At 34.5% G+C, this 14,549-nt stretch overlaps 1 protein-coding gene across 2 annotated transcripts in view; it reads left to right on the plus strand.

Moving 5' to 3' along the window:
- Positions 1–14,549, plus strand: part of LOC136035193 (TBC1 domain family member 15-like) — a 104,089-nt gene that overhangs the window by 72,022 nt on the left and 17,518 nt on the right. For both annotated transcript variants that reach the window (XM_065716777.1, XM_065716778.1), the window contains exons 8-9: positions 1,083–1,236; positions 9,239–9,437. In XM_065716777.1, coding sequence (XP_065572849.1) covers positions 1,083–1,236; positions 9,239–9,437 — 353 coding nt within the window. The remainder of the gene's footprint in view (positions 1–1,082; positions 1,237–9,238; positions 9,438–14,549) is intronic.

The raw sequence follows: 14,549 nt of genomic DNA on the forward strand, positions 1-14,549 counted from the left end.
ACTTTAAACTGCGTTTTTAAGACAAATTTAAGCAATATTGTAATTTTAACCACGCAAGTAAATAGATAAGGAAGTTCTCAATACAACGGTGTGTAAATTGTTTTATTTTGATCGAAAATAAAGATATACAAGATTTTTAATGAGACCCTACTTTTCAAAAGTATTTACAAGGTTTTTTAAAGATAAAAAAAAATAAGGAAAACTAAAAAAAAATCTAAGATTGAGATTTTCAAGAACACAGTCTTCGCTATCGAATGGTATCTCTATCTTAATCTTGTGGTGAAGTACAAAGAAATAGAAGCTTCCAGAAATTTAACATGGGAAATCGGAACAGGCATCATAAACCTTAATTTAAGCTTCAAAGAGAAATTGGCACTTCTCCGCAGATTTGTTAACTTGTCAAAGGCGTTTACTGTGCACACGATGGGCATGGCAATTTCACGCTCAGGACTTTCATCGGTGTTCACTAGACTGCTAAAAGAAAATTAACTAAAAATAAGCTAAAGCGGCTTAAAACATAATAATAAAATAAATATAATAATAGATAAATATATAATAATAGTAGATATATAACAATAATATAATTATAATATAATAATAATATAAATAAAAATATAATAATAGGTAAATATAACAATATATAAAAAATGATAATAAAATAAATTAATGAGCTAAAGTGGCTTAAAAAATTTAGTTTTTCTCTGAAGGTGCAGTCATCAACAATTTGTTAGTCTTTCAATTTTTATGGACGAAAAGCATTGTTAAAATTAACTTACTAGTTTGGCTTATTTATTTCACAGTTCAACGTGGTAACACTGTCGAAAATGTTATATCGCTCCAAAAACCTTACAATTCTTAAATAACCCTGCAAAAATTCTAGAACATCGCAATTCGCAGGTATGATAGATATAAATGAAACCGGGGGTTGGGGGGGGGGTAAATGATTTTATTTAGAAGTCCTTGGTACTTTAGGTCTGGGTTTAGCAGCTGCAGAGATATTTTAAAGACAGTGAAGCATTTACGGGTAAAACTGTTTTTTTTGTTTTGTTTTTTTAATTTTGATTATATATTTTACATTTTAGGTATGAAGTAGTGGTTGCTATCCAGCCAGATTTGGTTTTGCGGCCAAATGTTGACAGGGGTGTTCCACTTTCCCTTGAAGCATTTAAGGGCTTCTTTGATGAATCAGGAATTGTTAGAAATGTGTCTACGCTCAAAAAACTTGTCTTTAAAGGTGTAAGTAATCTATCTTATTGTAATTTTAACTGTACGTTTAGAATTAGTTCTTACTAAACTAGAATTTTATATGGCACTTGGTATTAACCAAGTGACATATAGCAATCGCCAATTCTGTCGGTCTGTCGGTCTGTCGGCCCCGGTTTTGCTACTTAAGGCACTTCCAGGTAAGCTAGGACGATGAAATTTGGCAGAAATATCAGGGGCGGGACCAGCTTAAATTAGAAATAGTCGTTTTTCCAATTTGACCATCTGGGGGGGGGGGGAGTGGGGGGCTGGTTAATTCGGAAAAAAATAGAAAAATTGAAGTATTTTTAACTTACGAACTGTTGATCAGATCTTAATGAAATTTGATGTTTGGAAGGATATCGTGTCTCAGAGCTGTTATTTTAAATCCCGACCAGATCTGGTGACTTTGGGGGGGATATGGGAGGGGGAAACCTAAAATCTTGGAAAACACTTAGAGTGGAGGGACCTGGATGAAACTTGATGGCAAAAATAAGCACAAGTCCCAAATACATGATTGACATAATCGGAACGGATCCGCTCTCTTTGGGGTAGTTGGGGGGGGGGGGGGTAATTCTGAAAGATTAGAAAAAATTAGGTATTTTTAACTTACGAACGGGTGATCGGATCTCAATGAAATTTGATGTTTAGAAGGATATCGAGTCTTAGAGCTCTTACTTTAAATCCCGACCGTATCTGGTGACATTGGGGGGATTTGGGAGGGGGAAACCTAAAACTTGGAAAACACTTAGAGTGGAGGGATCGGGATGAAACTTGGTGGGAATATTAAGCACAAGTCCTAGATACATGATTGACATAACCGGAACGGATCCGCTCTCTTTGTGGTAGTTGGGTGGGGGGGGGGGGTAGTTCTGAAAAATTAGAAAAAATGAGGTATTTTTAACTTACGAACGAGTGATCGGATCTCAATGAAATTTGATACATGGTTGTAATAACCGGAACGGATCCGCTCTCTTTGGGGTAGTTGGGGGAGGGGTTAATTCTTAAAAATTAGAAAAAAGAGGTATTTTTAACTTGCGAACGGGTGATCGGATCTCAATGAAATTTGATATTTAGAAGGATATCGTGTCTCAAAGCTCTTATTTGAAATCCTGACCGGATCTGGTGACATTGGGGGAAGTTTGAGGTGGGGGAACCTAAAACCATGGAAAACGCTTAGATTGGAGGGATCAGTATGAAACTTGGTGGGAAAAATAAGAGCAGAAGTCTTACATACGATATTTATATAATTGGAACGGATCCGCTCTATTGGGGGGGGGGGGTCATTCTGAAAAATAAGAAAAAATTACGTATTTTTAACTTACGAAGGAGTGATCGGATCTTCATGAACCTTCATATTTAGAAGTACCTCGTAACTCAGATCTCTTATTTTAAATCTCAACCGGATCAAGCGTAATTGGGTGGGGGGGCAGTTGGGGGGGGGGCCGGAAATCTTAGAAAACACTTAAAGCGGTGAGATCAGGATAAAACTGGATGGGAAGAAAAGAAACTTGTCTAAGATACGTAACTGACATAACCGGACCGAATCTGCTCTCTTTGGTGGAAATGGGGGGGGGGCAATTTTTAAAATTGAGGTATTTGTAACTTACGAAAGGGTGACCAGATCTTAATGAAATTTGATATTTAGAAGGATCTTGTGCTTTAAAGTTCTAATTTTAAATTCCTACCAGATCCTGTGACATTGGGGGGAGTTGGAGGGGGAAACCGGAATTCTTGGAAAACGTGAAAATTGGGGTATTTTTATCTTACGAATAGATGATCGGATCTTAATGAAATTTGATTTTTAGAAGGAATTCATGTCTCAGAGCTCTTATTTCAAATCCCAACCAGATCTTTTAACATTGGGGGGAGTTGGAGGGGGAAATCTTGGAAAAACACTTGGAGTGGAGGAATCGGGATGAAGCTTGGTGGATAGAATAAACAAATGTCCTTGATACGTGATTGACAGAATCGTACTGGATTCGCTCTCTTTGGGGGAGTTGGGGGGAGGGGTTCAGTGATTTGGCGAGTTTGGTGCTTCTGGACGTGCTAGGACGATTAAAATTGGTAGGCGTGTCAGGGAGCTGAACAATTTGACTTGATAAAGTCTTTTTCCTAGATTCGACCATCTGGGGCTAAAGGGAGAGGAAAAATTAGAAAAAATTGGGTATTTATAACTTACGAGGGGGTGATCGGATCTTAATGAATTTTGATATTTAGAAGGACATCGTGACTCAGAGCTCTTATTTTAAATCCTGACCGGCATTAAGCCTCTTATTTTCCTTTTTAAATCAATCTATTGATTCATAGAATTTTGTTACAGCTCATACCATATGATCTCTTGGCTCTTAGCTCTTCTCGCCTCGTCACAAGTGCCATATGAGCTCTTAGCTCTTGTTTAAATCAAAACTATTTAGGGCGGCGATGGGATACCTTAAAATCGTTTTGCGAGCCTTAATGGCTCAGCGTCTGGATCAGCATCACGTCTCAGGGTCTATCTCAGATACATAGAGTCCATTAGCGTATTTTCCCTGGGGATTGACTATCATCGAAACCTATCGAGAATTCATGGTTTGACCGTAAAATTTTAATTGAAAGATAGTGAAATTTACTTTGTTTTGATTGGTGAGCTGGATACCCAAAGTTACTACTGATTTTTGGCACCAATGCCCAAAATTTGGCTGATTTGGAACAAAGTTTTGGTGATTCCTTTGAACAGATTTTTAAGCATTTTTTTAGCTGGTTTGAGAGAATACTTATGCATTTATCTGAAACTGAAGTTTTAATTTATCTCCCGAACCCGAATACCCTTTCCCCAAGTTTAAAATACAAATTTCTGCTCCGTTTATGGTAAAGACAAGATTTAGAGTTTCTAATAATCCAAATTTTATTAAAATTGAATATCTCTATCTCCAGCACAAAACGAGAGAAGTTAAAGGGTTTTTTGCGGACATCCGGTAAAGTAGCTTATGGCTTTTACTTTTCCTTCGTTTTTTCGGTTCTGTTATCAAAGCTCTACAAGTTATGATAAAACCGCCCAAACAATTCTTAATAGTTTGACCAAACAAACTAAAAAAGTTTATAATGAACGAGATAGGGTGATTCTTCGTCCTAAATATTTTATAATCCCTTTAATATTCCTAAATCCTTTAATATTTTAATATTTAATCTGATTTGATTTAATATTTTCATTGCATTTATTTAATTACTTAAAAATTAATTTAATTATCCAGAGGGGAAAGGGCTAGGGGATTTGCCCCCCCCCCCCTGAAATGCTTGTGCGACTCGTAAAACGGAACAAAAATACATGTAAACAAATTTTTGACGTGGTTTTTAAAGGTTTTTTGTACGTTAATATTGAAAAAAAATATTAAAGAAAACGAGTCTACTTTCTAGAATGTGAAAAAAAAAAATTGAAGAGCATTTAAAGGGGCAGGGTTTCAGTTAAAACTTGGTTAACAAAGTATTAGAATAGAATAAACGAACAGATTAAACTACGACAATCCAAAATTTCCTACATTTATTAGTCTAAAAAATTCTAAGCTGGTTTTAATCTTAAACTAAATGACTTAGGACGAACAATCACCCTATCTCGTCCATTATAAACTTTGATTTAAAGTTTTTGCCCCTTTAAATGCTCTTCAATTTTTTTCACATTCTAGAAAGTAGACTTTTGATTTTAGGATGATCGTTGTATTCCGATACAGAATAAAAGAAGAAAACTTGCTACCAAATCGAGCCCATTCGAAGATATTATAATAATAAATTCTAGCCTTTAAAGAATATAACCATATTTGAAGCCGTACGTAATTAATTGGCTAATAATTCTAATAGAAATTAATAGGTACTAAAATGAATTCCATCTAATTCAGAATTTTTAATTTACTAATCATTTAATTAAAACTAATTTCAAAACTTTGAAATTGATCAATGATAACAATTTTAGTAGAGAGTACCAGGAAATCTCGGTGAATTACGGGCTCACAAACGGCGTCAGACATGCTGCCCCCCCCCCCGTCCCCCATCCCAATCAAATGCATACCCCCATATCCTGATCCACACAAGAAAACACTTTTTCAGCAATTTTCAAATATTTAGTAGTTTTTACAAAGGGGAAGGCATTTTCAAACTAGAAGGGTTAACATCCCCTCATCAATTGTTATCCCTAGCTAGTGCAATGACTATAAGATCTTATTCTAATTATGGATTGCGGGTTATAAATGCCATGGAGTCCTACGTGCGGAAAAAATTGAACCAAGCTCAAAATAAGAATCTCTAGGCCCGTAGAAAGACCTATTTAAAACTCATTATTAGATAGCTCAAGCCACTTTACGTCATTTGTAATCCTCGAGGGAGTCTAAAGTTAGTCAAAAATTTTATTTGCCAAAATTATGCATTGTTAGAACAGAGATAAACAAGTTTTTATCACCTAACAAGGAAGTTCAATGCCCAGTTTATTTACATAATTAATTTTTAAAACTATTTCGTCAAAACCAGTTTTTTTAAAAAAAAAGTAAGGAGCTCCATTAAGCCAAAAATAAAGTCAAATAATCTTCACAGCGTAACACTACCCCAATTCACCATCAATAAATAAATGGAACTCAAAACGAACAGAAATTACAATAAATTACCAAGCCAAACTCAAAACGAGCAAAAGTTTACACGAGTAGGGCTTACAAACCCAATGCCTTCTCAAGACCAGAACATAATTTGCACTTTATAGAAGAAACAGATGACGGTGGATTGTCGGTTTAATAGATATTATACATATTATATCGGGTTTATACATAGTCTTAAAAAAATCTTATTTATCAAAGTAAAAACAATGAAAACATTTAAAATGTATTTTGTTTTCAGTAAAGTGCAATTTATGTTCTGGTCTTGAGAAGGTATGGGGTTTGTCAGCCCTAATCATGTTAATTTTTGCTCGTTTTGCGTCTGAATCGGTCAGTTATTGTAATTAAAGGCCTTTCTGGCAAAGACCTTTCTTACTTAAAACTGGCCTAGAATTAGAAACACCCACCTTAACTACTATTTTAACTACCGTATAAATTTTAATTATAACTTCTGCTAACCTGATTTGTGATTCTAATTTCTTGAACATGACATTCAACATTCATAATCATGTAAGCAAAAAATTTGATCTATTGCATTGTTTTACCCCTGTGTTGCAGCCATCTACCCATACTTTTGCATAGTGTTCTACTGAGTAATTTACTGATTGAATTACCTAGAGCCAAGACCGGTAAACCCCCAGCCTCTTGAATAGGACCATGCATATAATACGAAATTTTAGTCCTTTTAAGATGAGTCGTCTTTAAACATGTAAGTAATTCATCTGCTCACAATCTTATTAAAATTAATTATAACTAATTTCAATAAAACAAATAAAGACAGACCACACTGCCTTTCCATAATACAAAATAAAAGAAGATGACGAAGGAAAATGCTTTTATTTGGTCTAACTAATTTACAACGTATTATTACAATTGACAAACTTATTTTATTTGCGATTAAGAACAATTTAGAAGTTTCACGATTGATCAATGAAACAATTTCTATAAAAAGTAACTTAGGAGTTATAATAACTTTAGTAATTTGTCTATTATAATTCATTGTTTAACAGATTGTGACTGTTAAACGCTGTCTTTATACGACTTTTTCTTCTGCCCTCATATGCCTTTATATCTTTTATCAATTTTATTGTTGACCATGTATGACAATTTTTTGTTGCTGACTTTAAAAAAATAGGACTCGATTTCGTCGAAAAAATGATTGCCGCACTCTGGATAAAATGAAGTAAAATTGATCTCGTATTTTGAAATTGAGTCCGGTCAAAGACCTTTTTATTAAACTCCCAAGTGTAGATGAAGTTAATTTGAGGAGTCCGAAATGATTTAAAATACCCATGAAAATGGACACGATCGGGGGTTTGGGCATTTTGTTGAGATTCTCTAATTTTCTCTTTTCACTGCCTGTTTGTAAATGGTATATTCTGCTCGTAAAGAAAATATGGTGTCAAAAATTATGATGTCGAATTGGTGCTGAACAAATGTGTCAAACCGTAAAAGGGGCAAGGCCTCATTTGTCTTAAATAATTTTAAAATGCTCAAAAAATGGAAAAATTGGCTAAAATGGACAACATTTGTCTTAAATAAGTCTAAAAATTCTGTTCAATAAGGCCGAAGAAAGGTTAGCCACGTTTGTCTGAAATAAATCTTAAAGTACTGAGGGTATTACAAATTAATTTGATTCTTTAATGTCGTGAAGTGGAAACTTACACAACCCTTATGTGTCTAAAAAATAAAAATAAGAAAGACTCGAGAATTCAAGTTTTTAATTGAAAATACATCTGTTAGCAGTTATTTAGTTTTAAAGGCGACCGCTTAGTTTGAAAATAAGGAACGTGTTTGAAAAGTCAGCAAAACATGAGTGAAAAATATAACCATCACGGAGCTATGGATAGTGTAACTTTCCTTATTGCTGTAGCACACGACAAAACCTTACCATTAACTTGTACTAATTGGTAAGTGGTAAAAAAAAAGTTTAAGATGTAAAGATAAAAAAAAATAGTATTTGAATAATTAAATTATTTAAGAATACAACCTATTATTTCGTTACCAAACCGGCATTGAAATGAAATGTATATATTATTGAATGGCTGAAAATCTAAGCTATCCGATAATAAGGCTGTTGTTTAAATTATTCGGGATTTTATGCTTCAAATTGTTAGTTAATTGATTTACCTATAATAAAACATTCTATTGATGTTTCAACTTTACTCACATATTGATAGATTTCTCATTTTCTTCTGATACCGAAATTATCATTTTTGTTGCCCAGGACCATTTTCTACCCAGGACCATTTTTGTTGCCCAGGGTCGTTTTCTGCCCAGGACCATTTTCGTTGCCCAGGACCATTTTCGTTTGCCCAGGACCATTTTCGTTACCCAGGACCATTTTCTGCCCAGGACCATTTTCGTTGCCCAGGACAATTTTTGATATGTTAATGAAGATATTGAACTCATCTTTAGTTTATCGACAGATACTTATTGACGAGAAACAGCACTTGTCAAAAGACTAACTTAGCAGGAATAAATTCTGTATAGTTTTACTTGTTTTTGTTTTTATGGGGTGTAACAAATATCTCCCTTACTTTCTTGCTTTCTTACATTATTTCTTACTGGATAACACTCACTATTAGTAAAGCGGATATTGTGCTGGGATTCTTTGATCTTCTTTTTTCATGTTTTTAAGGTCTTTTTGCATAAGATTTATTAGGTGTAATAAGGTATATTAGGTGTAACAAGGTACAATAAACTTGAACTAAAAATCAAAGAATTGTTTGTGATTTTCGAAACTACTTCTCAAAAAGTACGGCCGAATGGTTCTTCGAAAACGACATTACTACTTTTTAAAGAGAAGCCACCCACACGGGTATTCTTTTGTGGTTCTATAATTCTCTTTTTTCAGGGATGTTTGTAAAAGCTGTATTCTAAATTAATAATTGCCAAAAATGTATGTAAATAAATTTTTTTCGAGTATCTGTACAAATCATGAAAATCAGGAGAAAAGATCCCGTGCTTATTTACTTGACAACACGTGGCGTTGAACAATATAAAATTTCAATTAGGCTCAACCAGCCAATGAATAATAGTGTTTTTGCTATTTTGTATTCTATCGTTTTGGTATATGGTGATTTTCGGGAGTAATTCGTATATCTTTATCTACTTTCGCCGTACATACATTTACCTCGAGTGCAATACTGTGGTAGTTATCCATATCGCAAATAGCGATGTGGATATTCTGCTGGGATTCTTATATTTTTTAATGGTTTTTCATAGTCTGTTTAGATGAGATGTATTCTATTGTAAACATCTGACTTACTTGATTTGAATATAGTTGTAAATGAGAAGTGTGGAAATACCTGGTCAACTATTATTACTTATCATAAATAAATATTATCATATTAATGCACACCGCATTTGCTTTATAGGGATTGGAAGATAACTGTAGGCGAGATGCATGGAAATATTTGGTCAATTACTATCCTTGGAAAATGACGAATGTCGACAGAGAAGAGTTGAATAAGAAGCTGTCAGATGATTATTACAGAATGAAACTCCAGTGGAGAACGATTACTCTAGAACAAGAAATCCACTTTACTGCCTTTAAGCTTAGAAAAGATTTAATAGGTATTTTTTTAATTGATGTTCTTTTTTAGGGATACATGCGAATATCAAATATTGATATTCGAAGCTCACCAGATTCGCAGTTTGGTTTTGAAAAGGATGCGGGCCGTGCAAATATACATTGCCCTATTGCAAATCTTTTGGTTAATTCTCAAGAATCGAATGAAACACTAATATGCGGGTCATGATGTGTGACGAGTGTTTAGCCTGGTTATTCACACACAAATTTTATTTTCTGCTTCTAAGCGTGGTGTTAACCGTTCTATTATTGCTATTTTTAGAAAAATGTTTACGTATCTGAAAGTGAAAAGTATGGTGCCGCAAGGTCCGGATATGAAAGTATCTGCTGAAATGATTTCTGTACGCAAGGGTATATGGCAGGGAGCAATTACATCGTCCCGCTGGATAATAAATAAATAAAATAAAATAAATAATAAATAAAATATAATAAATTATAATAAATATAATAAAATATAATAAATATAAATATAATAAAATAATAAATAAAACCACTATTGAACCACAGTAGTCTTCTTTAACATCTTTCATCTACGATGGTATGATCGTCTCAATCCTATATTATGTTGATGCTATCTTTAGTGTTTGCTGGTCTGTGTTACATGTTTAATGTAATTATCCCATTTTGAGCGTTGAATATGAGAAGATTGGCTTAGTCTTCAACTTATCAAAACCGATTTTATAGCATTTAGCTGTATAGCTAAAGATCCTGGTCTGGAGATGCTCTTGTTCTGGTGATACAGAGTTGCTTCTGCTGAACAACTAGCATATCTTGGCCTATAGATTGCATCTGATAGTTTGGAGATGCTCTTGTTCTGGTGATATAGAGTTGCTTCTGCTGAACAACTAGCATATCTTGGCCTATAGATTGTATCTGACAGTTTGGAGATGCTCTTGTTCTGGTGATATAGAGTTGCTTCTGCTGAACAACTAGCATATCTTGGCCTATAGATTGTATCTGACAGTTTGGAGATGCTCTTGTTCTGGTGATATAGAGTTGCTTCTGCTGAACAACTAGCATATCTTGGCCTATAGATTGCATCTGATAGTTTGGAGATGCTCTTGTTCTGGTGATACAGAGTTGCTTCTGCTGAGCAACTAACATATCTTGGCCTATAGATTGCATCTGATAGTTTGGAGATGCTCTTGTTCTGGTGATATAGAGTTGCTTCTGCTGAACAACTAGCATATCTTGGCCTATAGATTGTATCTGACAGTTTGGAGATGCTCTTGTTCTGGTGATATAGAGTTGCTTCTGCTGAACAACTAGCATATCTTGGCCTATAGATTGCATCTGATAGTTTGGAGATGCTCTTGTTCTGGTGATACAGAGTTGCTTCTGCTGAGCAACTAACATATCTTGGCCTATAGATTGCATCTGATAGTTTGGAGATGCTCTTGTTCTGGTGATACATAGTTGCTTCTGCTGAGCAACTAGTATATCTTGGCCTATAGATTGCATCTGATAGTATGGAGATGCTCTTGTTCTGGTGATACAGAGTTGCTTCTGCTGAACAACTAGCATATCTCGGCCTATAGATTGTATCTGATAGTTTGGAGATGCTCTTGTTCTGGTGATACAGAGTTGCTTCTGCTGAACAACTAGCATATCTTAGCCTATAGATTGCATCTGATAGTTTGGAGATGCTCTTGTTCTGGTGATACAGAGTTGCTTCTGCTGAACAACTAGCATATCTTGGCCTATAGATTGCATCTGATAGTTTGGAGATGCTCTTGTTCTGGTGATACAGAGTTGCTTCTGTTGAACAACTAGCATATCTTGGCCTATAGATTGCATTTGATAGTTTGGAGATGCTCTTGTTCTGGTGATACAGAGTTGCTTCTGCTTAACAACTAGCATATCTTGGCCTATAGATTGCATCTGATAGTTTGGAGATGCTCTTGTTCTGGTGATACAGAGTTGCTTCTGCTGAACAACTAGCATATCTTGGCCTATAGATTGCATCTGATAGTTTGGAGATGCTCTTGTTCTGGTGATACAGAATTGCTTCTGCTGAACAACTAGCATATCTTGGCCTATAGATTGCATCTGATAGTTTGGAGATGCTCTTGTTCTGGTGATACAGAGTTGCTTCTGCTGAACAACTAGCATATCTTGGTCTATAGATTGCATCTGATAGTTTGGAGATGCTCTTGTTCTGGTGATACAGAGTTGCTTCTGCTGAACAACTAGCATATCTTGGCCTATAGATTGCATCTGATATTAAGTCTACGCTTAAATTACTGATCTCTAATTTCTCTGAAAAAGTTCGCAAAGTGTAGGGTATGCTGTTTCTTTAAGCGGTTGCACAATCGTCTTGTGACCTTGCAAGGCTTTATTGTGCTTTTTAATGTCACTTTTTCAGGTGGATTCTCCTTTCTGGATTATTCTAATGAAAAGGATAAAAATTAAATCTGTTTTTTTCTTAAACCACATTGGCCTGCCGTAACATAAAGAAAGGAAATGATCAAAAATGGGTTTTTAAACGCCAAACGAAAACACTGAAGAAAAAACAGAAAGTTAATCGTTAGTGTCTGCCGATGGCGGTTCATATTTGTCTGAATTTTGTGCAACTTTATTGATGTTAGGTATTTAATTCTAATTCTTATGATTTTTGTTCTTTTATTGAACTTTATTTATCTTTAATTTTTTTTTATTGGTTTTTAATTGGTTTTGTTGTACTTTCCGCCTTTGTATTTTCGCTTTTGCTTTTTCCTTGATTATATTATTTTGTTCGCGCTGAAGAAAAGAGGCGGGTGTTCTCTCGAAATATTCGCTTTCTGTCTTTTCTTCAGTATTTTTTTTTTCGCCTTTTGATCGTTTTCTTTGAGGTTAAAAACCCCAAAAAAAGGGGTTTTTGATCAAAACCCCATTTTTGATCGTTTTCTTTCTTAATATTAAATCTGTTTAGCGTTCTTCAAGTATGGAAAATACCTTTTGAATCTTCCGCGGGGGATTCAGAACCCGGGTGTCTCAGAGAAATATTAAACAGCAAATCCCATTGTAGTAGTTAACAATAGAATTAATCCATTCAAGTGCACACTAGATCCCTACTATATTATGTATCGTGCCATAGTGGCACTGCACTAGTGGCACACTGAGTGTTGTGCCGTGTTGTTGGAAATACCTCTTTTCTCTTATTTCTAGTGTTGTATGTGTGCTTTTAAAAGAAAGACGGTTTTTTAATCTCTTTTCACAACAATTTTTTTTTATTCGTTTTATGTAACTGGGCAAACTTCTTTGCGTATTTATACCAAAAAATTACCATTTTATACTATTGATAGTCAAATATTAATGTTCTCTCAAAACTTAGATTACTGTTTTCTTGTGAAAGCGGTAAAAATTCCTTTCATTGAAAGAAGCTCTGTCCCTTAGTACTGTCATTTAAACTGTCCATTAAAACTGTCATGGTTTAAACTGTCATTTAAACTGTGTCATTAGTACTGTCCCTTAGTACTGTGGATTAAAATTAGTTTCAGAAGTGCACGGTTTCACATAAGAAAATCACTTCCTTGTTGTCGTTGTGGCGTCTGATTATCATTATCATCTGTCGCAAAAGTCCAAGTGACTCGATTCTTCAATCGAGTGAAATTTCGGCTACAACACCTCATTGCCATCTATTCTGGGGATTTAAGTTCAGGTGACTCTAATTTCAGTCAGCAGACGATTTATGAGAGTTAATTCTAACTTTCTTGAGTGTAATTAACAGGATATTAATTAGGGAAATATTAAGCGAGAATAGGTCCAAGAAGTTTTTGCTACTGTATAGTTGATACATTATAATCAAGTATCAGTAACTAATGCTCTCTTCTAACTTTCTCTAATTTGATCAAATTGGTCTCTGAATCATTCAAAGTGGAAAATAATTTTAAGCTAAGTAAAACAGAAGTGGAATAAAAAACAAAGCGAAAAAAACAAAAAAATTCCATGTCAGTTAAATTTGTCAATCGCTATCTATTAACCGAAAGCAAGATTTTCAAAAATATGTCACAAAAAAAAGGTTTATAATTTTAGTAGTTACTTTTGAATGTTCGTATAAAGACGCTAAAAGAAAATTTAAGTCACACATAAAAAGTGTGACTCGCCTCTTCGTGTATGCCAGTCACAACAGTCAACTGTTTGCTGTTTTGTGGGTTCTGGTAGATTTATGACTTATTTTACGGCATTTAGGAATTAGCTGAATCTTTTTGCATCGATGGCCTGGTTGTGTAAAAATGGACAAAAATGTGTAAAAAAACATCAGTCGAAAAGGTAGCACAATTCCTTTACACCAAAGGGCCACATTTTTTTTTCCTAGTTTATTTTTTATTTCTGTAGAAGACTGGCGGAATCGATACGATATACTGGGGCATATGAGAGTGTTGTTGTTCACCTTAAAAGTAAACATCAGAATTTAGTAGTGTCTAGTGTCAATCTAAAGCTGAAATCTGAGAAGGTTAACTACTTTCTGGTTAAATATAGGAACGGGGCCACAATTAGTGATAAAGAAAGAGTATTACAAAAAATTTAGTTGTAACTTATTCTGCGACATTTGGGATTTAGCCGAATGTATTGGCATCGATGGTATGATTGTGCGAAATCGTACAAGTGCTAATATCAGTCGACAAACACGGTCAAATTGTATAAAAGCACGAAGGAATTAGTTTTTATTAAATTCGTAAATATTGCAACCTAAGGGTTGCACGAAAGTTTACACGAAATTAAGTAAGTGAAGTAAGTTGAAGTAAGTGAAGTAAGTAAGTGAAAGTGAAGTAAGTTTACACGAAAGTAAGTAAGTGAAGTAAGTAAGTGAAAGTGAAGTAAGTTTACACGAAAGTAAGTAAGTGAAGTAAGTTGAAGTAAGTAAGTGAAAGTGAAGTAAGTTTACACGAAAGTAAGTGAAGTGAGTTAGTGAAAGTGAAGTAAGTTTACACGAAAGTAAGTAAGTGAAGTAAGTAAGTGAAAGTGAAGTAAGTTTACATGAAGGTAAGTAAGTAGAAGTAAGTGAAGTAAGTAAGTGAAAGTGAAGTAAGTTTACACGAAAGAACAAGCCTGCTCACAAAAATTCGGTGAACATATCATGGAAGTTGGTTTATGTGGCCAAAGAAAGCTTAGTT

This window comes from Artemia franciscana, chromosome 14 (genome assembly GCF_032884065.1).
Source record: "Artemia franciscana chromosome 14, ASM3288406v1, whole genome shotgun sequence".
In the NCBI taxonomy this organism is placed as follows: domain Eukaryota; kingdom Metazoa; phylum Arthropoda; class Branchiopoda; order Anostraca; family Artemiidae; genus Artemia; species Artemia franciscana.